Genomic DNA, 23,173 nt, shown 5'->3' with positions numbered 1-23,173 from the left:
TTAACAGCATATCAATATAGTTATTTAGCTATTTTAAGAATTATTTATTCGCTTTTAGATTTTATGAAATTGTAACCCCCTCTTTATTATTCATATTTAAATGATACTTATTGCAATAATTTTTTCATACGTTGATATCTCAACATTTTGTTTCTCCATTCGCTTCCCAATTATTTAATAGGATTCAAAGGAATTAAAATTTGTAACGATTTACAACTAAAAAAAGTTATAGATTTCGTTTGTATTCTCAATATTTAATAGGATTAGGGCATGTAATCTATCAAAAAGAGAAAAATATCTATATTTATATTTTAAAAATGATTCGCGGTGCCTATCACATAAAAGAATTTGTATCTTATTAGTTTGGATTTCTTCTTATTAATTAATTAAAACACTCTAATCAAATAAAAATAAAAATGTTTCTTCTTCGTCTCAGCCTCTCTCTCTCTCTCTCTCTTTCTCTGTTGTAACGAAGATGCTTCTTTAAACTAGTACCCATATTCAATACCACCGGCACCATATAAGTCCATAGAAGTAAAACCATATCCTTCCCACGCTACAAGAAAAAACGCTTCTTCTTCTTCTCCTCTCCATCACTTTCATCTTCCTTTACCGTTACCGGCTCAAGTCTCTCCGGTCCGGTGACCGTTCCAGGTGTTGCCAGCTGTTTTTTTTTTATCTTTTTTCTTTTAAAATCAAGTTTCCTTTTGTTGAGTTAGTTATATGTCAGTTTTTGTCTGATTGAAAAGGAATTAGGTTTCTTCCGATGGAGAAAGGGACTTGCTTTTTTTTTTGGGGGACAAAGCCACGTCTCCTTTTATTCAAGCTCCGAATCATATGAATTGGGTTTTTTGTTTTTGATTTCTCCAATTTTTTTCTCAATTTGGGGTTTTGTGATGGAAGCTAGAAGAACTCAAGGTGGAGAAGAAGAAGAAGGTCACAGTTTATTTGGGTTTAGTGGTAAAACGAGTGTTGCAGAGTGGGATTTGAATGATTGGAAATGGGATGGTCATCTCTTCGTAGCCAGACAGTTGAATCACGGCTCATCCAACACCTCTTCTGCTTGCTCTGATGAAGCAACTGTTGTTGATATCATGGACAATATGAATAAAAGAAGAGCTGTTACTGTGATGCCAATGGATGATGATGATGATGATGATGCTCCTAAGCTTACTTTGAATCTTGGTGGTAGTTGTGGTAGTGGTAATATTGCCAAAAAGACTAAACTTGGAGGAGGATTACAGACTCGAGCTACCTCTTGTCAGGTAGATAATTGTGGAGCTGATTTAACCAAGGTTAAGGATTACCATAGACGTCATAAGGTTTGTCAGATGCATTCTAAAGCTACTAGTGCACTTGTTCGAGGTATTATGCAGCGGTTTTGTCAGCAATGTAGCAGGTATGGGTTTAGATAAAGGATTCAACTTTAGTATTTTTGGGGTTTCTTATGTTTCAGTGTCAGTAGTCAAATTTGGTTGATAACTTTAGTATTATTGGGTCTTCTTAGGTTTCATGTGCTTGAGGAGTTTGATGAAGGAAAGAGAAGTTGTCGTAGACGTTTGGCTGGGCATAATAAGCGTAGGAGGAAAGCAAATCCTGATACTTTAGGCGATGGGACTCCTATGAGTGATGGTCAAACTAGCAACTGTTTGCTGATTACTCTCTTGAAGATACTCTCCAATATGCATTGTAAGTTGTTCATGAAAGTTTCATTTGGACATCCAATTTTTTAGTCCTAATTAAAGCGCTTTATTTAGTTCTGTGTTCGGTTTGCAGTGAATCAATCGGACCAAACGGGTGATCAGGATCTACTGTCTCATCTTCTAAAGAGCCTTGTAAGCCAAGCTGGTGAACATGTTGGGAAGAATTTAGTTGGGCTTATGCAGGGTGGAGGAGGACTTGAGGCTTCTCAAGCTTTGCTTTCACTCGAGCAAGCTCATCGAGAAGATATAAAGCATCATTCAGTAAATGTGCTTGAAACGCCTTGGCAAGAAGTGTATCCCAATTGTTCTGAAGAAAGAGCTGTCTTGGATAGGTCCCAAAAACAAGTCAAAATGAATGCTTTTGATTTGAATGATGTATACATAGACTCGGATGGTACTACAGATATAGAGAGATCATCACCTCCTCCCACAAATCCAGCAACCAGTCCTCTTGATTATCACCAAGACTCGCGTCAGTCTAGTCCACCTCAGACTAGTAGGAACTCAGATTCAGCTTCTAACCAATCACCTTCAAGTTCCGGTAGAGATGCTCAGGTACAAATCTCACCTTTCATCCATTCATCTTTGGTTGCTTATAATTCACTGTAACATTTCTTTTTTTGTTTTGGTTTCATGTTCAGAGCCGCACCGATAGGATTGTGTTCAAACTATTTGGGAAAGTGCCGAATGATTTTCCAGTTGCCTTACGAGGACAGGTAATTATAATTTCTGCAGTTTGTTGTGATTTTGAAAGTGACACTGTACACTGTTGTGTTCTAATATTCAAATTTTCAGATCCTTGACTGGTTAGCTCATACTCCAACTGACATGGAGAGCTACATTAGACCTGGTTGTATCGTTTTGACAGTTTATCTTCGTCAAGATGAAGCTTCTTGGGAAGAAGTAAGAATAATTTTCACAACTCTTTCTCTATTCTTTCCAAATTATCATCATAGAATCACTTCATGTTTCTTTTTTCTTTTTTTTCTTGCAGCTTTGTTGTGATCTGAGTTTCAGCTTGAGGAGGCTTCTAGATCTTTCACATGACCCTCTATGGACTGATGGGTGGATTTATCTTAGGGTGCAAAACCAATTTGCATTTGCGTTTGATGGTTAGTTTTTGAGAATCTTTGGATCTATGTTATAGTGATCATATTTTTTCTTGAGATCTGAAATATTCTTCTTATTTCGTTATACAGGTCAGGTTGTTCTTGACACATCGTTACCTCTAAGAAGCCATGATAATAGCCAAATCATTACTGTTAGACCACTTGCTGTAACAAGGAAAGCTCAATTTACAGTAAAAGGCATCAATCTCCATCGACCTGGCACAAGGTATATATATATTAACACTCTTCAAAGCTTGACCCCTCTCTTATCTTTTCTTCTGATGTTAATCGCCATTTTTTACAGGTTACTTTGTGCTGTAGAAGGAACATACTTGGTTCAAGAAGAAACACGAGGAGTGATGGAAGAGAGTGATGATCTTAAGGAGCAAAATAAGACTGATTCTGTCAAATTTTCTTGTGAGATTCCTATTGCAAGTGGTCGAGGTTTCATGGAAGTGAGTGTACTTTCAATTTTTGTGCTCTGCTTTTACTCTTTGTTGCATTGAGATATAAAGGCGGCATTTTGCTTGGCAATAATCTAGATTGAAGACCAAGACGGGCTAAGCAGTAGTTTCTTCCCTTTCATAGTATCTGAGGACGAAGATGTTTGTTCTGAAATCCGAAGACTCGAAAGCACATTAGAGTTCACCGGAACTGATTCTGCAATGCAAGCAATGTATTTCATCCACGAGATTGGTTGGCTTCTTCACAAAAGTGAAGTCAATTCAAGACTTGCAGAATCAGATCATCTATTCCCTTTAATACGGTTTAAGTTTCTAATCGAGTTCTCGATGGATCGGGAATGGTGTGCTGTGATCAAAAAGCTATTGAATATACTCTTTGAAGAAGGAACGGTTGATCTATCCCCTGATGCTGCATTGTCAGAACTGTGTCTTCTTCACAGAGCCGTGAGGAAAAATTCAAAACTCATGGTTGAGATGCTTCTTAGATTCATTCCAAAGAAGACGAACCTGACATTATCCGGTTTGTTTAGACCTGATGCAGCTGGTCCAGCCGGTTTAACACCGCTTCACATTGCAGCTGGTAAAGACGGATCAGAAGATGTGTTGGACGCTCTTACTGACGATCCCGGAATGGTAAAATTTGAACTACACTCAAATTCTGTTTTTGTCTGATAAAAAAAGTTCTTCTTTCTTTTATTTTTGGTTCAGATTGGTATTCAAGCGTGGAAGACTTCCCGGGACAATACAGGATTCACACCAGAAGACTACGCACGTTTACGAGGTCACTTCTCCTATATTTGCAACGGAAACTCAACCGGAAACCAACCGCCGAAGAACACGTTGTGGTCAACATTCCAGAGTCTTTCAACATTGACCACAAACAAGAAAAGAGGAGTCTAAAGGATTCATCAAGCTTGAAGATCAACCAGTGTAAGCTCTGTGATCACAAACGTGTGTTTGTCGCAAGACAACACAGTTCTGTTGCTTACAGGCCAGCAATGCTTTCGATGGTAGCGATAGCAGCAGTTTGCGTTTGTGTTGCTCTTTTGTTCAAGAGTTGCCCGGAAGTGCTCTATGTCTTTCAGCCGTTCAGGTGGGAACTACTTGCATATGGAACAAGCTAGTAAAAAATCCTTCTATACATTGAAGAAGAAGAATCTTCTAAACCGAAGATGTATTGTTGTAAAATCTACAAACGAGTGTATATTATTAATCTAATCATCTTTACAAGATTGATTGTAATTTGTATGTAGCTTATATTGATGGCAAACCCCAAAGCACTCCAACTTCCATTTTTTTTCCCCCTCTTTGACATTTTAAAATCCATTCTGATCAAGTTTAAAATAGACCCGGTTAAGAAAATGGGCCAATTGTAAAATAAACCCGGTTGAGCACCTTTTTTTGTGAAACTCATGTTGATCCCATGCACCGACTCTGACGATGAGAGGGCTTATAAATACAGAGGACGCGCATAGCTTCAGAAGTTAGTTACATTCTCATTTCTCTTCAACTGCTCTCTCAATTCTTGTTTCTTCTCTCATCATCTGATACTGCTACCAGAGAAAGAAACCATCTCTTTCCCGTAACCATGTCGAAGAAGATGATCGAGTTGAAGAGCTCCGATGGTGTTTTGTTTACGATCGACGAAGATGTCGCAACCCAATCGCAGACGCTAAAGAGAATGGTTGAAGACGATTGCGTCAAGACCACAGTCCCGCTTGAGAACGTCACAAGCAAGATCCTGAAGATAGTGATCGAGTACTGCGAGAAGCACAAACACGTCGTCGTTTCTGATTCTTCGACCGTACTAGAAGAGAGCAAAGAAGATCTCAAGAACTGGGACGATGAGTTCGTGAAGAAGACTGAAGATTCTATCCTCTTTGATGTGATGATAGCTGCGCATTATCTCGAGATCCAAAGCCTTATTGATCTCACGTGTCAAACTGTCGCCGATTTGCTCTCAGCAGGCAAGACTCCAGAAGAGCTTCGCGCACAGCTCGACATCGAGAAAGATTTAACAGATGAGGAAGAAGCTACGATTCGCAGGGAGAACCAATGGGCTTTCGAATGAGAGGTGATCGATATCACAAAGTTCTTGATCGATGTATCTGGTGACTTCTTTTAGTGTGTGCGTTTTCAGTTTTATTCATGCAACGTAGTTGATGATGACTTCGTCTATATCTCTCTTCTTTTAGTGTGTTCGTTTTCAGTTTTATTCATGCTAGATGATGATGACTTGGTCTATCTCTTCTGAGTGTGTTTCTTTTGGTTTCTTGATAGAGATGTAAACCAATCTTTTTTTTTCTTGCTCTAGAGATGATCTTTTGATTGGTATTCATATATGTAACCAAATCTCAAGATCGATCCATGTTGTCAAACAGTCTTTTGTTTCTCTGAAGCAATTCTTGAATATAATATGTTGAAGTTTTTCTTACTGTAACTGAGTTTTCTAATCCGAAACAGAGTTCATGAGTCATGACACTTCAATTTTCAATATTCAACTCGGTTATTTTGGTTTAAATGCTTGTATCATAATCAAACCGATGTAAACATTGTCAGCATTGAACATTCGAAAATAGAACGTGTGAAAAGTCATATTCTGTAAAATCACACAAAAACAGTTTCGTTTCATCTCTTAAGAATAAATCTGTCATTACTTTTGATTATCATCAGACTGATTCGGTGTATAACATACTCTACACAACTTGTATAATTATAGAAGAACTCAAGTCTAACTTACTTAAGATACACCTATGTGGTGGTTTAATTTCGATATATACAGAGCATATCAATACAATAAAAACACAATGTGTTGCTTTCCTTGCTTGACACATCAGATCCTGTATTGAACCTGGTATTGACACATCAGTAAAAACAAGTAACCAATAGAAACATTTTAATTAATACAGCTCATCTAAATTTAGTCATACATGTACTAATGAAAATAGAAGTGAACGTGTGAGTTTTTTCTATTCTTCGAGTTCTTCACTTCTTCTTCTCTGTCGTTGCTTTTTGTTTTCTCTTCTTCGACGTGGTCTTTTATTTTTCTTCGATCTACCAGAACATGTCAGCTGATTTATTCTCTTCTTCGATGCTTGATTTCTTCTTCTTCTTTCTAATTAGATTTCTACTTTTCACGAAGCAATCTCAGATTTGTGCATCGTAGGAAGAGATGCTTCAATGTATATTTCTCCTCTCCGATTCTGGGTAAGTGAATCTTCAAATCTTTCTTTCCGGATTCAGTTCGACTTTGATTGATCAGTCTGATTGTTCTTAATTCGTTGATCTGATTTTGAAATTAGATGTGGATATTATCACTTTACCTATCTATTTGTGGTGTTGGAAAGGTTTTATTTTGAAGAACTGAAACCGATTGTCAAATAAATTCTAATAAATCCAGCTCAGTTCGGTTCAATTAAATTCTAAATTCTCTTTTTTTTTTTGGTTCTCTGTTTCAGAGGTTGCAGAGGTTATTTTGTTTTTGGTTCTCTTATTCTAAATTCTCTTATTCTCTTATATGTGGTGTTTTTAGTTATGTTGTTGCAGAGGTTTTACGAGCTTGTTTATGGTCAGATCACTTTTGATGGAGTTGAGATCAAGACATTTCAAGTGATATGGTTTAGAAAATAAAGCGGATTGGTGAGTTGAGAATCTGTTTTGTTCAATGAAACGATCAGATCAAACATTACTTATGGTAAAGGAGGAGATGCTACTGAAATCAAATCGTATTTGCAGCTGACCTATCTTACGCTCATGGCTTCATTGTGGCCTACAATAGGTAACTTAAACTGGAATAATCGAACCTAATAAACAGATTGTCTAGCCCTAATTCCTAAGTCCATGGTTTCAGATTAGACTGAAAGATTTAAGTTAAATATACATTGATAAAGCATAGAGTATTTAGAATTGTTTATTTTAGAGTTGATGAAGCTACAGTTTTTGAAGCTACATACAAAGGCAAAAGGTAACGTACACATTCCTGGCAGATGAAGCTACAGTTTTTGAATAGATGCAGCTTCATTGATTTTAATGGTTTGCAGGAAGAACAAGAAGCGGCACTAAAACAACTTAGAAAGAATCTAAAGTTCAAGGCTAAACCCGTCCCCAACTTCTACTACGAAGCGCCTCCTGCAAAACCTGAGCTCAAGAAGGTATGTTTCGAACTACATAATAAATCTCTCTCTTTCTTCAGAGTCTCAAGCATTGTTGTTCTTGTGACAAAGTATAACTTATGTTATGTTTCTTTCTAGCAACCTCTGACGCGTCCCAAGTCGCCAAAACTGATCCTTTCTCGGAGAAAAAGCTTCAGCGACGCAATCACCTCATCTTCCCGTGAAGAGGTTCTGAAGACAGTCTCTAACAGGAACCAACACAGCACCGGAACAGTTCAGAACAAAGACGAGCGACTGAGGTCTATGATACAATGGTTGGTGAAAGAGGAGTTCAATTATAAGATGGGCAAAAAGCATAGAGTAGCCATAGCTAGAGCAATCGATAAAGACAATGGTAAAATGGAAAATCTGAAACCTGTTTGTAAATTCTTCAGAGTCTATCCATATGTTTCTCTCTCCCTGCCTCCTCTGTTTTGCTTTTAAACGAAGGATCCCACACAAAAGCTCTAGAAATGGTGGAAATAGTGATCTCCTATGTATCATACAAATGCAGCAAGAGATGATTGTATAACCAGAACTATGAACAAACAAAAACCCAATTTTCTAAACAAAACCCACTAGACCAACGCTTCCACCTCCATAAACCAAATCAAACAAAAACAATTGATACACGACAAACCATAAAATAAGAAAACAACAAAAAGCCATCGAACCAATGAACAAATACAACTTAAAACCATCAAAATCAACCGTGATTGTATAACCCAGATACTTAAAACAAAACCCAGATAAAATCAACTTAAACCCAGCAAAATACGAACATGAAAAGCTTAAGGGCCAATTATAACATGGGTTGAAGAAGAAGCGAATCTGAGACGGATTAAGAAGAAAGAAGCTCAATTATAACATGGGTTGAAGCGACCTTAAGCTGGAGGATTGGAAAGTCTTTGATTTTTACCCAAACGCTTCTGAATCAAATTTGATTTTACTAGAATAAAGAAAACGATGAAGCTATTATTTTGGAGAAATTTTGACCGGTTTACACATTTCACCGGTTTAGTGGTTTCGGTAATTTTGAGAGGTTTTAGTAATTTTGACCGTTGTAAGCATTAGATGGATCAAATGGTTAAACCATTACTCATTTTAACATAACTTTGATTCATTAAACCATTTCACCCACTAATTCATTTAGTTCATGAAGTCATTAGAATAAATTTCCTTAACATATTAGGGTCTAGGAGTTGAGTAAAGTTGTGATAATCCATGAGACTTGACCAATTTTGAAATTCCTAAGTACATAATATACATAAATTAAACTGACATATAAAAGCTAAAAACATCAATAAAAGTAAAAAAAAAAACAAATACAGCAAAACAAAACCGCACAATGAATAAATCACAAAACAAATAACAAATAATATGCTAAAGATATAATGAATTTCTAATCCAACAACACAAACATACAAAACAACACATAATAATAAATAAAAAGATATACAAACAATAATAAAAATTACACAAAAAAATATACAAAATCTTCCCGCGGCATAGCGCGGATACTATCCTAGTAAAGGAGTAACGATGATAGGATAGTGCAATCAGATGTTGTATTGTATCAAAGCCATTCATATTGACACGTGGATTCCTATCCGATTCCGTCAAATTAATTTGACTTTAGACTCCGGTTTAGGCTTGGTTTACTTTTTAGGCTAATTTTCCATATTTCGAAAAGGAAGTCAAGGATTACACCGACTCACAATTAGGGTTCTCTATAAATAACACTTTCTAAGATCATCGCAACTCTCAACATCACAAAAAAAAAACCCTTCAGTTGCCACCACAAGAAAGAGAAAAAAAGGAAAACGAAGAGGAACGATGTCGAAGAAGATTATGTTGAGGAGTTCCGATGGTGAGTTGTTTGAGATCGAGGAAGCAGTCGCAAGCCTATCGCAGACGATAGCACATATGATTGAAGACGATTGCGTCGGTACTGAGATCCCTCTCGCAAACGTCAAAGGAACCACCCTCGCTATGGTGATCGAGTATTGCAAGAAGCACACTGGTGCTGGTGCTGATGCTTCAACCGGAGAGGGCAAAGAGGAACTCAAGAAGTGGGACGCTGAGTTCTTGAAGACTATGGAACAACACACTCTCTTTGATGTTATTTTGGCTGCTAATTACCTAAACATTAAAGACCTCCTTGATATTTCTTGCCAAGCTGTTGCTGACATGATCTCTGGTAAAAACCCAGATGAGATTCGCGCAATTTTGGGCATCCATAACGATTTTACACCGGAGGAAGAGGAAGAAGTTCGCAAGGAGAATGAGTGGGCTTTTCAATGAGCCTCTAATTAGGGTTCTTTCTTTCTCCTTGTGTATTTTCATTGTCCTTGTCTTTATTTGTGTGCTTTCTGATGTTAGATGACTTTGTTATCTTTCTTTTGGAGACAACAAAAATAATAATAAGTCTTTTGGTTTCTTAATCAATTCTTGAAACTATTTTATTTTCTTTCAAAATCTATAGATACATCGGTTTTATCTGCTACAACCCAACAGAACAAGAGTTGTGTTCACTTAGTAGATGACTCTTCTTTTGGTGTTTGCTGCATAAGTTGACTTCTTAGAGAGCATTCTTCAATCTGCATAACATAGATAATAACTTTTATAAACAAAGGATGATGAACATATATAAACTGTATAATATGTAAAAGAAAGGGATTGGTACATGTGAAGGATGCGTTTTAAGAAGAGCCACTCCGCAATCTTGTGCCAATGATTTTTCTCTACTAGTCACCCTCGTTAATTCTGACACCAAACTCTCCATCTCCTTTGCCTGCAAAGGGAGTTTACAAAACTTGATTCTTAATACTACGTTTTTATAAACAAATAAATCTTGAAACCCTGAGATTGATACTACTCTACTAAACCTTTGGCATATAGTTTACAACATTTTGTGTAATGCCGTCAACAATCTTAGAAGCAGCCACAAGTGAATCACCTAGCTGTTTAGAATCAACCTGGTTTTTGGCAAGCAAACTCTTAGTTGTATATATATATATATATGCAGATGATACTTCCTAGTTGTTGACATTACTGAACAAAAGATGTGTATAATAATACCATGATATGTCCATCAAGTGGAAGCCGTAATGAAGCATTGGAAAAAGCTTGGATTGTTTGCGACAACGAAGTCGAATACTCTTCTTCAATAGCAGCCCATTGCTCCAAACATGGAGTCTGTTTTTAAAGTTTCCATATGAAAATAAACATATTCTATCATTAGTCTCATATCGAAGTCAAATATTGTGAAAGCTAGCTAAAGGTATATATCTATCTCTAATAAGCTTACTTGAGATTCTGTAATCGCAAGAAGAGCTTTAATTCTCAATAAACGTTGTAGCTCTATTCGTTTCTTTTGCACAGAATCATGTAATTCTGATATCTTCGAACCAAAGGAATAGAGCATGGTCTACATGATAAAACAAAAACACCATTAAAAAGTCTGAAACATGCTCAAAGAAGATATTAGCTAGCTTACTTACACAGTAACTGACCTCAGTTTGAGCTTTTTGAGCATGAGTCTTCATTTCAGCATTGGCGTTGGCAAATCTCCATTGGAGGTAACGATTGTGGAGTAGTTTCAGAGAATGCACATCTTCCAATTGCTCTGAAGCCTTTCTCTGTTTTTTCGAATCCGCTGCAGCCTTTGAATTGGGTGCAACGGGAGGCAATGCTGGCAACCCTATCCGCGAAAACGAACTGCTCTCACGACCGGTACAGCTCGACAACGGTGAGCTCACAGTTCGGTTAAGAGAAGAAGTTACACAACTGTTGAAGACTCTAGGATGAATTGTTCTACAAGAAAGCGTTGGAAACTGATCAGAGCCGTTGGATTTAGATTTATCCTGACCGTTGATGACTCCTTCTCTCTTATCATTAGATATGCCGCTTGATTGGAGAAGCCTCGTCGCAACGGAAGCGGTTAGTAATCTGTGTTGGCTAAGCCGTGACCTAGACGGCGGAGGAAGGATCGGCAGCGTAGGCGTTTCGAGGCGGTGAGAATTCTCCTTGAGCGGTTGTTTCAGTTGGCTTTGTTTCGATGTTTTTCCGGTCAGAGAGAGTGTAAAAGGCGAGTCTAAGCTACGCGCTGCCGTCTCTGATGAGCGGTTCTCGTCTCCGTCCGACATTTTTAACTGACGTCTATGCCTTTGAGCAGAAACAGAGCGTTGGTGTAACTGGTGGTGTTTAGGAGAACTCGAAGTGGTAAAAAAGTGGAGATCGCCGGCTGAGGAGGAAGAAGAGGAAGAAGAAGTAACCGGAGACATGAATCTGGAACTAACTTCTCTAACTCTCGGCCGCCGCGTTGATATTGCCGGTGTTAGTGGCTGATTTTGCTTAGATCCGGTGGTTTTCGCCTCCATAACTTTTTTTCTTTTTATGTTTTTCAAAAAATCGCAAAAGATTCCAGTGGCACGAGGTTGTGTTTCAGATTCGAATTTCGAAATTATGTGAAATGGGCCAATTAATATAAGAAAAAGAATAAAGAAGATACGTTACGGTTTATTTCAGAACAATGAGCTGTTTGGCTTTGGTCTCTTGTCTCTGTAACGGCTGATTAATTACTTTACTGTAATTGTCCATTAATATATGAGAAAATCAAGCTAAGGCCATAAGTTTGGGCCAAACCTAGATAAATGGGCCTACTGTAAATTAGTCCATTTAGGATCCGGTTAAGGCTTGGTTGCTTGGTTAACAAACAACTCCACTGAAAGCAAAATTGAAAATTTCATGTAAGAACGTGAGGGTTCTTTTTGGACATGATCGTCAATCGATAACTGAGAGGAGTAACAAACAAATCTAAAGATTTCAGAAAACAATGACAAAATTATTGATAAAAACCCTTTCACAAGGTTACAATAATATCATTATTAAATCTAAAAAAAAGAAAAAAACATAATTGTTAAAATGGCGAAACAACTATAGAGCTGATACATCAAAAAAAGTGGAGTTCTCTCGTGTTTTGTTGCGGGCAGATCTAATACAAAGACAAATCACGATAACAACGACAATCACAAAGACCAAACCTACGGAAGATGCGATCATCATAGGAAGACCCAACCCCATCTTTAACTCGCTCTTTCTAACTTTTTTCTTGTCTCTCTTCTTATATAACAAGATCCTATTACTTTTGTATATTGACCTCATAAGAGAAGAGTACTGTACATATATACAAATCCTAATTTCCTTATCTCCACAACTTGGCAATCAAAGTTAACACAACTAAAAAAGTTAACTTACTGCGTATAGTGATAGTGAATATATGTGTACAAGTCTTTAATTTCCTTAGCCCTCCACAACTCGACAATGAAAGTTAATATCACTAGTAAACTTAACATATTTTTACCAAAAAAAAAGTCAAAAGCAAAAAAGAAAAGTTAACATAACGATAAGATAGCAAATCAAATCCGGCGGTCCCGCCAACCAAGCCCAACCCATAAAGAAATTTTGATAAGGCCCATTAAGAAGCGAAATGTAATGAGGGGGATTTACATAAATAATACAGTCTAACAGTCTCATTTTGCAAATTCTCAGAAATCTTAAGGGTTTGCCGTACAAAAGTATCGGAGAGAGTAAAGGGGTAACGAAAGAGAAAGACTGGTTTACTTCTTCTTCTTCTTCATCGAGGTCTTTACAACGATCTTTTTTTTTTTTTGTGGGTGGGGGTTAGTGTTTTGTTATTGAGGTGAGAATCGATTTGAAGAGATGGCGAGTGAAAGCCCTGATGTTGTTGTAGCTCCAGTGATGGTGGAGAATGGCGGCGCTGAATCCTCAAATGGAAAAAAGGAGAAATTGGAATCTGAGCTTTCGAAGAAGCTTGAGATTGCAGATGATGGTAAAGAGGAGAACGATGCAGAAGAAGAAGAAGAAGAAGGAAGCAAAGGTAAAAAAATTTGGGTTTTTTTTTTTGTTTTTTTTTGGTTTACTGATTGATCACATGGTTTTGAGTGTTAGATTATAAATGTTCGATATATGTTTGTCAAAGGAACTAGCTTTATAGGATGACTCCATCTGAGTTTGGGTCTTGAAATGTTTGGACGTTTCTTAGATTCGATCCTTTGTTCTGATGGTTGTTTAATACAAACACTTTTGTTATTTTTAAGCTGAGGCTTCAACAAAGAAGAAGAAGAAGAAAAATAAAAGCAAGTAAGAGATTTGTTTTTGTCTATTTTTTTTGTTTCTTCTAACTTGTAAGTTTTTGGTGTTTTCTTTATTGATGGTTTTGATTATGTTGTAGGAAGAAGAAGGAAGTCCCTCAACAGACTGATCCACCTTCAATCCCTGTCGCTCAGCTCTTCCCATCTGGGGAGTTTCCTGAAGGTGAAATCCAACAGTATAAGGATGAGTAAGTTTCAGAGTCCATACCACTTTTGTCTTCTCTACTCTTGAGTTTATTGGATTTTCAGTCTTTCTCATGTCAAGACTCTGCGTTTTTGCTTACCTTTATCACACTGTTTGTTTTAATATATTGGTGCTTCATTTCTGTTTTTAGTAACCTGTGGAGAACAACATCTGAAGAGAAGAGAGAGATGGAGCGTTTTGAAAAGCCAATATATAACTCTGTTCGCCAAGCTGCAGAAGTTCATCGCCAGGTTTAGAGTTTTTTTCACTGAATGACTACAGATTCTGGCATCTTTTTTTGCAGCTGCTTGAAAGATCGTTTTGGCCATCTTTTTCAGGTTCGTAAATATGTCAGAAGCATAGCGAAGCCTGGAATGTTGATGACTGATATATGTGAGACCCTAGAGAATACTGTTCGTAAGTTGATTTCTGAGAATGGTCTTCAAGCTGGTATTGCATTCCCTACTGGATGCTCTCTGAATTGGTTGGTTATGACATGTGCCTTCAACCTTTTTCTTTCTATCAACACTTTTCTGTTCTTCTTTAGTCGAATGACTTTTTAACTTTTCAGGGTTGCTGCTCATTGGACACCAAACTCTGGGGATAAGACTGTACTTCAGTACGATGATGTTATGAAATTGGATTTTGGTACACATATTGATGGTATGACGGCAAATCTTCCTTTCTGTTATTTTTTTTCTTCGTTACCAAATGTCAGACATAAATTTGAATCTCTTCTCTTGCAGGGCGTATTATTGACTGTGCGTTTACAGTTGCGTTCAACCCTATGTTTGATCCTCTCTTAGCTGCCTCTCGCGAAGCTACATATACTGGTATCAAGGTGCTGATTCTTCTTTTTGCTAATATACATTGCCTCATGAATATACAATCTACCAGTTGGATGAAGCAATGTTGTTATGCTTTGTCCTATTCAGCTTGGTTAATTATGTTGTCTTTATCCTTTTGATCTTTTCCTACTATTTCGTCCTTTTCTACAGTGGAGTCCAAATGAATTCTGAAATTCTAAGTTCAGTGTAAAATGACTTCATTTAGGCTTTGATTTGTAAGGGAACCATTTGGTTATTGCTCCTAACCTCCTTGGTGGGTTTTTTTTTTGGCTGGTTCAGGAAGCTGGAATTGATGTCCGTCTCTGTGATATCGGTGCTGCAATTCAGGAGGTCATGGAGTCTTATGAGGTTGAAATCAATGGAAAGGTCTTCCCAGGTATGGTTATCCGATGGCACATCTAATTATCTGCTCTTACGATGACATCTAATTATCCGATGTCACATTTTATGGACCCTTAATGTAATTGTAAACCTTAATATGTTACGTGCTTTTGGCAGTTAAAAGTATCCGAAACTTGAATGGGCATAGCATTGGACCCTATCAGATACATGCTGGGAAATCCGTTCCTATCGTTAAAGGAGGCGAGCAGACAAAGATGGAAGAGGGCGAGTTTTATGCCATCGAAACATTTGGATCAACCGGTAAAAGAGATTTGCACATTCAACCTTCAAAAGAATAGGCCACTGCATCTTTGGGAGTCACTAATGTTTTATCCTCTGTTTCTGTTATATTGCAGGGAAAGGATATGTGAGAGAAGACTTGGAATGTAGCCATTACATGAAGAACTTTGACGTTGGCCACGTCCCCTTGAGGTTGCCTAGAGCAAAACAACTCCTTGCCACCATTAACAAGAATTTCTCGACACTTGCCTTCTGCAGACGCTATCTGGACCGCATTGGTGAAACCAAATACTTAATGGCTCTAAAGAATCTGTGTGACTCTGGCATTGTTCAGGTAAAATCTCTCACACCAGTGTCTAGATGATGATTCATTTTCCCCCAGATCTATCCTGAGTTGGAAAAAAAAACTTCAAAATCTTGTTCATTGTTTGATTTTCAGCCGTATCCACCTCTGTGTGATGTGAAGGGAAGCTACGTTTCACAGTATGAGCACACCATTTTACTGCGACCTACTTGCAAAGAAGTCCTTTCCAAGGGAGACGACTACTGATTCAAACCCTCTGTTTTTTGCTCTATTATATCAAACTGTTGTGGAGATTTGTACAACTGCTTGTTTCTTTTGTCGTCGTTAACACATCTTTGAATCCCTTTTTATAATGTTTCAATGGATTGTTAAAAAACACTTCACATGAATTTGCGCATCAATCAATCTTACTAGTACTGTAGTAGTAAAGATGAGTAATTGATTCGTAAAGCTTCACGCTTTGGAAATTTCTCAAGTCAAATCGTAAGAGTGAGAAACAAACAAAATTGTTAACATGTATAAATTACAGATACAGATATGGTGAAGAAGAGAGAGAGACAACATAAGAGATAGATCCATGGCGGCGACGATAGCTGCATTTTCCGGTGGTCTGAAAATGAAGGCTGGAGTTCTAGCCGTCCAAATCTCATCGGTTCCTCTCCGCCGCGAATTCCCACGTTTCTTCTCCTCTTCATCGAAGACAGTAGCAGCAATCTCCTCATCTCTTCGAGTCTCCGCCGTTTATCACCAGCGTAGTCAAAGCTCTTGGTCTCGACTTGCTACTTTCTGCACGGTAGCTCCCGACGCCGCCGGCACGACGGTTTCATCGGATGAATCGGAGAAGAAGAGCGAATCTTTAAAGGAGGAGGAGAGTGTGAAGGAGACGGCGAATCTGTTGGATATCAAAGTAGGACGAATTGTGAAAGCTTGGCAACACGAGGAAGCGGATTCTCTGTATGTTGAAGAAGTCGACGTCGGTGAAGCTGAGCCCAGAATCATCTGTAGTGGTCTCGTCAAATACGTTCCTCTCGATCTCCTTCAGGTCAGTTTCTTTATTCCAAAGTCCTAATTGTGAGAGAATTATGATCTTGATTTTGTGTGAGGAACTTTCCCAATGAGCTGAATCTGTAGGGTGCATCAGTAGTGGTGCTGGCTAATTTGAAGCCGAGGAATATGAGAGGGGTTAAGTCATGTGGTATGCTTTTAGCTGCATCTGACTCTGCTCATGAGAATGTTGAGCTTCTTGTTCCACCTGAAGGTTCTGTTCCTGGAGATAGAGTGTGGTTTGGTAATGAAGACGATCTTGAGCAGCTTCCTGAACCTGCACCTCCTAATAAGGTATCTCCCTTAGTCTGCAAACCACTTATCATTTCAGTATCAATGTCTGTTACTAGTGATGGGATTTTCAAATTTTTGTGTCTTTTTTGTTGTTGTTGTTGTTGCAGGTTCAAAAGAAGAAGATGTGGGAATCGGTGCAACCCCTTTTGAAGACTGATGCGTCTGGTGTTTCGATGCTTAAGGAGGAGCATTTGATGCGAACATCTTCTGGTCTTGTTACTTCACAATCTTTAAGAAATGCCAACATTTCTTGATTTTATTTTTGAGCTTATATTAAGATGTTGTTTTGACAAAGAAGAGAAAGAACAAGCCGCCAAGGCAATTTTTTTTCATTGCAAATCAAACTGATGTTTTTTTTTTTTTGTTGAATCATCAAAATAAGGTTATTACGAAACACAAATAACTTTAAAAGATACAAAACAAATCCCGAAATAGAACTTTTCCTCTTTGCGGTCGGTTTCCTCGGAGATCAAGCAAAGACAGAGAAGATATCACCATTGATGTAATCGTTGTCCACTAAGCTTACCAAATAGTAGCTGTTCTTCACCTGCACATTGATTAGATCCTTATCATTAGTATCAGCTTAAAAACTAATCTGGTTAAAGAAAAGAATACAAGAAACTGAAGATGATTTTTTACCTCCTCGAGCAACTTTCTAGAAGGATCGTCTTCTGGGTACAAGTTAGCCCAGCTTCTTGACCAAATCTCAAAGGCTTCGTCTTTCCAGACTTTGAAACTGGCTGGATCCACGATTGTTGGTTGAATAACCTCCTTTGCTGGGAACACTCCCCAGGTAACTGCATTCACATCAGACTCACCGGTGTTTGATACCCAATTCTCTGCTTTGTTCACGGCCATGTAGGTGATAGAAGGAAAAGCCTTGGATTTCTCGACAAGTGTGTCTAACTTATCCTTTGAACAGAAGAACTCTAGATAAGCTTTCTGGTAGACGTAACCACCAGGACCACCCCATCCTGCAAAATTTCAATTGCAATTACACACTTGTTATAAGCTAAGAAGAGAAACTCTAGAGGGGTTTAATAGGTTTTCAAGAAAGGATAGATGAATCCTGAGTCAAATATTGAGACCTAATATTGATATGAGTTTCCTTACCAATAGCTGGGGAATCGGATTTGGCTGCATTAACTGATGGTTGGCTATTGATGGTCAGGAAACCGTTGGAGTTGACTTTTCCGAGTTGCTCGTTTATGATCTTTGTCTCTGGCTGGAGTCCATCTAATTCAGACCATGGACTGCTTTTTAAGTTTCCAATGCAAAGCTCTTTGAATTTCTGATTTGTGACAGTTTTTACAAGAAAATTTAATAAGCGAGAATGAGGAAAAAGAGAATGAAACAATTTCTATGACTGTTAGTAAAGGAATGCTACCTCTTGAACATCGTCAATGCTTTTCAATGGGACAACCCATTCTTGCTGAAGCTTCTTGTCACGTGCTTTTGGGCGCATGAACTATTAACACATGCATTAAGTGACTCATTAGCAATGAAAAACGCATATGAAGATGGCAAGCAAACCAAGCATCTACTTACAAGTGATAATAAGTAGGATAAAATAACAATATGCAAATACAATAATCAAGTAAATCAAGAAGAACAACTAAAATAAGCCCTTTAGAATCCAAGTTAGCAAAATCTAAAGTAGAATGTTAGAGAACTAATGAATATGTAGTACCTGGTAATCAGAAAGTGTACTGTATGAAGCACTGCGTGAATCACCCCATCGTCCATGTGGGAAGTCATTCCAGCCCTTTGTTCTAGATATGTAGCTCTTTGGACGGTTTGCCCTGTAAATATTAGGAAGAACGAAATGATATTATTCTCTCCCCAACGTGAAGTTTAAAAACCCGAGACAAAATTCAGAGCAAGAGAAACAAAATGCAAGGTTACCAGAAAATAGGGCGAACATCTTCACTAATACGGAAAACATTTGCAGGGCGTCTCCAAGGTAGAGAACGGGAAATTTTTGACTCATCAATCAGACCAAGGTTCTGCAATTTGAGCACCATTGTTAGGTTTGTGTGTAAGATATTACAACTACAACGAAAAAGAGATTGAAGGAAATGAGAAACAACCATTAATATCCCAATAGCTGATTTGTCAACGTTCAATGTGTACAGATGAAGAGTAGTGATTCCATGAGCCAAAATCTTTTTGCACATTTCTGTGGCAAAGTGAATACCATAAGCTTTAACAGCTTCGTCATTATCCTTAATAGGCTCTAAGGCAGCAGTGAGCTCAGCAGGTATCTATAACAATAGTAGCATAAATAGAATATTAGTCGAAGAATAAACATTGGTAATACGGCATCATCACCAAGGGTCTATATAAGTCAGCTAAATCATATATGATCAATAAGCAACCACATAGATACAAGCGAACTCAAAAAATTAAGCCTTTAAGCACAAAGACAACATTTTTCTACAGAGCAAGCCATATCATGACTAATGTAAGAGATCACAACATACCTTGGTCTTGCAGAAACCAGCCATACGCAAGAACCCCTTGTAGTTGGAAATGGGCATAATTCCAGGAACAATGGGACAGTTGATCCCGATTTGCCGACAGTCATTCACAAATTTGAGGAATATATCAGTATCATAGAAAAGCTGAGTAACAATCAAATCAGCTCCAGCATCAACCTGTTCAGATACGAACCACAACCCATCAGATCAGATCAAACACGAGTAACCAAACTCAACACAAGGCAAGAACACAAATCCGAACCTTTTTCTTCAGGTAAGCAAGATCACTCTGATAAGATTCAGGAGTAGCAAGTCCATCAGCTTCAATAACATCCGGATGAGCCTCTGATTTAAACAAAAACACAAATCCTCAATCAGAGATCAGAAACATTAACAAAACCAGCAAAAAGGGAGAGGCAACAAATTCAGTACCAGGATAACCAGCAACAGTGATCCCAAAGTAATCACCATACTTGCTCCGAATATGATTCACCAGATCCAAAGCACAAGCAAAACCACCTTCAACCTGAACGAACTTATCTTGTCCATGAGGAGGATCACCTCTAAGAGCAAGCACATTCTGAATCCCATTAGATCTAATCGTCTCAAGAGCGTGATCAATCTTCTCAACAGGCATGTTAGTACAAGTGAGATGCATCATAGTCTCGACGCAAATCACATTCTGCATCCTAGAAGCGATCTCGAGAGTGAGATCGGCGGTGGATCCTCCAGCACCCCAAGTGATATCGCAGAAGGTAGGTCCGTAAGAGACCAAACGATCCATACGTTCAAAGAGATTCTCGACACCATCCTCCGTCTTCGGTGGGAAAAACTCGAAGGAGAAGGCTGTTTGGCCTTGATCCGTCACAGATTTGATTTTATCAACCACCTTCATCTTTCTGAGATCCAAATCCCAGATTCGGAATTAGATTAGGTAAGGTGTGGAAGGAAGTGGTGGAGAGGCTATAGTGTTTCGTTTACTCGCACTCTTTTATACTACTAACCTCTTCTCTCATTCTACAAAAGGAAGAGATCCAACAACTTTGGTGGTAAGTGCCGTGCCGGTAACCGGTAAAATTTTAGATAATATCAATTTTTATTTTTGAAAATTGTTATTCAATATTTTTCAAAAGTATAGTATTTTATTTAAGTATGACACTTATGGTATTCTATTACAAAAATGTTGAAACATAGTATTTTCTTTTCCAATTATTGAACTTTTTCTCAAATTAAAAAGTTCTAAAAGTTTGAAATTTCCCAACATGTTTTCATAATTTTCTTATTTTTCCAACTACAATATGTATTTATTTTTCTTAAATAAAAATAATAAATTAGGTAGGTGAGCGGGCCTCACATCACCTACCACCGGCAAAGCCAATCCACTGTCGGTCATCGGACCGTGGCTATCAACAACCGGAACAACGGACACTAGCTAGCCCAGGAGGATCACGTGCTTAATCATCTGTCAATCATAGACAGAACAAACCGGTAATTGGTTATATAGTTCTCAATTATTAAACCGGGTATTAGTTATTCTTTTGTCACAAAAATAACCAAAACCCGGTTTAAAAGTCCAAAAGACATTTCTTTTTCTTTGGTCTAAAAGATTCCACATATGGTACTACTGAACTACTGATTCGAGTTGGATACATACATACACACTGACAACAACAAAGTCAAAATCTATTTGCCAACCGACAGAGTTTGGTTGGTTACAATAGCAGATACACTCGGGTTCAAAACTATTTCTTCACAATTCAAGTGTAATCCAAAAATGTTGGGAATGAAATCAGACTTAATTGGAGCAATATCAAACATTTACGATGTTCCAAACTTCTCTGGACATGTCGATAGTCTCGGTAACACCATCCTCATACATTACCTGGAGCAAATATATATTTTGACTCTTAGATTTCGTAAAACGAGATAGAAGGTGATGAACAATAGAGTTGGGATTTAAGTCAAGTGGATACCAAGTGTTTTCTTGAAAACTCATCGTATTGTGTAATGATGCCAAAACACCTGAAAATGTTGACTATTATTGTCAAAAACTAGTACAACTCAACAAGCAAAAGTAAATGCTTCTGAGCCTTTATGTTTATATTGCAATATGAATGCGCTTTCTGAGCCTTGCTTATTGTGCTTATACCTCTGCTTCGTGGGACGTTCTAAACTGATCACCACACCTATGCAGTTACGGGAACATATTTGTCTTGGGCTACTGTTGATCCAAGATTTTCCTGACGCATCCAAATTTTTGTCTCATACCTCCGAATCGATCGAGAAGCTTGTCGTAAATAGAGCCATATAATTAATACTAACCGGCAACGCGTCTACTTCTCTTTTTCACCTAACCAGATGTATATTATATCGTAAGTTACTGTTTAACATACCACATAACAGGATGAATATATTCGAAATTGTTACAAAACCATGATCATGAGACGACTATTCAACAGGAGCATCTACTTATCTAAGCTTCTCTTCCAGATAGACTTCAGTTTCAGTTTTACCTTTTTACTTGCCACTGGTTTCACATCTTCTTCCAAAGTTGTCTTCTTAGCTTTAATAGGTTTTGCACCTAGTTTTTTTCTGCAATCCACTGAACCGCAGTAGCAATCTTGATCTGCACCAAACTGCACAAACCTGCTATATTTCTTAGTATCACAACTTAAATATTTTACTTTATAAAAGACAATAGTAAGTAGTATCCAAGAATATTGCACAAGCTAAGGTATTGTTGGTGGATGCAAGAAAATATATGTTCTTACTGGTAATCGTAGGTCAACTCCTCGCCTTTGTTAATGAAACGGTTAGCAAATATGCCGATTCTTGTCTCTCCATCAATTATCCTATTGGAAAACAAAGAAAGACCATTGTACAAATAACTCTTTCCCCAACTGTACTGAACAGAAGAAGATGATGAGAGCAATATTGATAACAAACCATTTCTGCATCTCTGCATTAGGATTGCAGCTGTGATTGATATATCTTGATTTATTCCCCTTATGAGTAGCATCAATCACCATGTTATAGCTTATCTGACACAAGTAAAAATTTGTCTCGACCAGCTTCAACTTCCAAAGCCTTTCTTGACAAATCTTTTCGTCGATAACTATTAGTGAGCAATAGATTTAAGAAGATAAGTCAATGGCACAGTAAGCAGAGTATATATATACAAGTAAACATGAGCAACAATGATATAACATCACCTTCCCCAACATATTCGATGATAAAATCTCCTTTTTCGATATCTTCATCTGCTGCAATACCATTTCCACATTTCTCTGTCTACACGAAACAACTTATTCAACCAATAGCCCTAAAACGCAATTTTTTTTTTTTTGTATGAGCCACTTTGCAATATACAAACCTGAACCAACTTCATCTTCTTAATATGTCTTTGTTGGAACGGCTTGTTGGTGCACTCACCTTTGCATGTGCAACTAGATGAACAGTTTGATAGTAGAGTCCTATACATCAAGGAAAAGTACAAGAAAAGTCAAAATCAATGCAGACAAGAATCTTTAAATCAGATGAGTATTTGTGATCATAGTGACTAAAAATAAAGTCAGATTTTGGAAAACATACACACAACTGCAATCACTTCCACAGATTTTTGAAGAACCAGGATCCAAGGAGCAAGAACAGAATATGCCATGATCTTTAACTATCGTTTTTAATTTCTCATTCAAGTATATATCTTTAAAACAAGATTCACTCATGTGAAAACAAAAGAAACAAGAATGTATCTAATGAATTGTGAAAGAGTAAGTAAGAAAAAAAAAAAAAAAA

General features: G+C 37.7%; 7 protein-coding genes, 1 long non-coding RNA gene and 1 pseudogene across 12 annotated transcripts in view; 6 read left to right on the top strand and 3 right to left on the bottom strand.

The window, feature by feature from the left end:
- Positions 405-4,577, top strand: LOC104788261 (annotated as a pseudogene).
- LOC104788260 (SKP1-like protein 5) lies at positions 4,865-5,347 on the top strand. The gene has a single exon (XM_010513996.1). The coding sequence runs from the start codon at positions 4,865-4,867 to the stop codon at positions 5,345-5,347; it is 483 nt and encodes a 160-aa protein (XP_010512298.1).
- On the top strand, positions 6,234-7,960 carry LOC104731939. Of its 5 annotated transcripts, none has more exons than XR_002038283.1 (4): positions 6,234-6,483; positions 6,809-6,915; positions 7,012-7,427; positions 7,527-7,854. It is a non-coding gene; the product is annotated as a protein WVD2-like 1 (long non-coding RNA). The 5 variants fall into 5 exon arrangements; XR_768210.2 differs by having other exon boundaries at positions 6,235-6,483; positions 6,809-7,240; positions 7,317-7,427; XR_002038282.1 differs by having other exon boundaries at positions 6,236-6,483; positions 6,809-7,054; positions 7,317-7,427.
- LOC104788258 (SKP1-like protein 13) lies at positions 9,170-9,856 on the top strand. The gene has a single exon (XM_010513993.2). The coding sequence runs from the start codon at positions 9,264-9,266 to the stop codon at positions 9,729-9,731; it is 468 nt and encodes a 155-aa protein (XP_010512295.1). The 5' UTR covers positions 9,170-9,263; the 3' UTR covers positions 9,732-9,856.
- LOC104788257 (QWRF motif-containing protein 6-like) lies at positions 9,924-11,847 on the bottom strand. Its single transcript, XM_010513992.2, has 6 exons — positions 10,943-11,847; positions 10,738-10,857; positions 10,509-10,625; positions 10,316-10,405; positions 10,114-10,221; positions 9,924-10,027 (listed from the first exon to the last, which is right to left on the bottom strand). Exons 1-6 carry the CDS (start codon positions 11,807-11,809, stop codon positions 9,959-9,961), a joined length of 1,371 nt encoding a protein of 456 aa, XP_010512294.1. The 5' UTR covers positions 11,810-11,847; the 3' UTR covers positions 9,924-9,958.
- LOC104788256 (methionine aminopeptidase 2B-like) lies at positions 12,982-15,949 on the top strand. The gene is made up of 11 exons (XM_010513991.2): positions 12,982-13,329; positions 13,550-13,592; positions 13,684-13,791; positions 13,939-14,038; positions 14,126-14,271; positions 14,359-14,450; positions 14,534-14,628; positions 14,915-15,011; positions 15,134-15,277; positions 15,373-15,590; positions 15,696-15,949. Exons 1-11 carry the CDS (start codon positions 13,152-13,154, stop codon positions 15,804-15,806), a joined length of 1,332 nt encoding a protein of 443 aa, XP_010512293.1. The 5' UTR covers positions 12,982-13,151; the 3' UTR covers positions 15,807-15,949.
- LOC104788254 (aminoacyl tRNA synthase complex-interacting multifunctional protein 1) lies at positions 16,079-17,257 on the top strand. Its single transcript, XM_010513988.2, has 3 exons — positions 16,079-16,602; positions 16,692-16,898; positions 17,006-17,257. The coding sequence occupies exons 1-3, from the start codon at positions 16,138-16,140 to the stop codon at positions 17,150-17,152; spliced, it is 819 nt and encodes a 272-aa protein (XP_010512290.1). The 5' UTR covers positions 16,079-16,137; the 3' UTR covers positions 17,153-17,257.
- LOC104788255 (methylenetetrahydrofolate reductase 1) lies at positions 17,200-20,365 on the bottom strand. The gene is made up of 10 exons (XM_010513989.2): positions 19,811-20,365; positions 19,641-19,723; positions 19,382-19,555; positions 18,989-19,162; positions 18,804-18,904; positions 18,589-18,700; positions 18,286-18,366; positions 18,012-18,189; positions 17,538-17,872; positions 17,200-17,445 (listed from the first exon to the last, which is right to left on the bottom strand). The coding sequence occupies exons 1-10, from the start codon at positions 20,271-20,273 to the stop codon at positions 17,368-17,370; spliced, it is 1,779 nt and encodes a 592-aa protein (XP_010512291.1). The 5' UTR covers positions 20,274-20,365; the 3' UTR covers positions 17,200-17,367.
- Positions 21,189-23,173, bottom strand: part of LOC104788253 (putative histone-lysine N-methyltransferase ASHH4) — a 2,491-nt gene continuing 506 nt past the window's right edge. The window contains exons 3-12 of the mRNA XM_010513987.2: positions 22,970-23,081; positions 22,752-22,851; positions 22,591-22,669; positions 22,325-22,493; positions 22,150-22,230; positions 21,892-22,024; positions 21,701-21,728; positions 21,528-21,618; positions 21,352-21,400; positions 21,189-21,260 (exon numbers count right to left, since the gene is read on the bottom strand). Coding sequence (XP_010512289.1) covers positions 21,189-21,260; positions 21,352-21,400; positions 21,528-21,618; positions 21,701-21,728; positions 21,892-22,024; positions 22,150-22,230; positions 22,325-22,493; positions 22,591-22,669; positions 22,752-22,851; positions 22,970-23,081 — 914 coding nt within the window. The remainder of the gene's footprint in view (positions 21,261-21,351; positions 21,401-21,527; positions 21,619-21,700; positions 21,729-21,891; positions 22,025-22,149; positions 22,231-22,324; positions 22,494-22,590; positions 22,670-22,751; positions 22,852-22,969; positions 23,082-23,173) is intronic.

Source organism: Camelina sativa, chromosome 5 (assembly GCF_000633955.1).
Source record: "Camelina sativa cultivar DH55 chromosome 5, Cs, whole genome shotgun sequence".
NCBI classification, from domain to species: Eukaryota; Viridiplantae; Streptophyta; class Magnoliopsida; order Brassicales; family Brassicaceae; genus Camelina; species Camelina sativa.
Note: the sequence above shows the minus strand (reverse complement) of the source record. Positions and strands in the feature narration are given on the sequence as shown.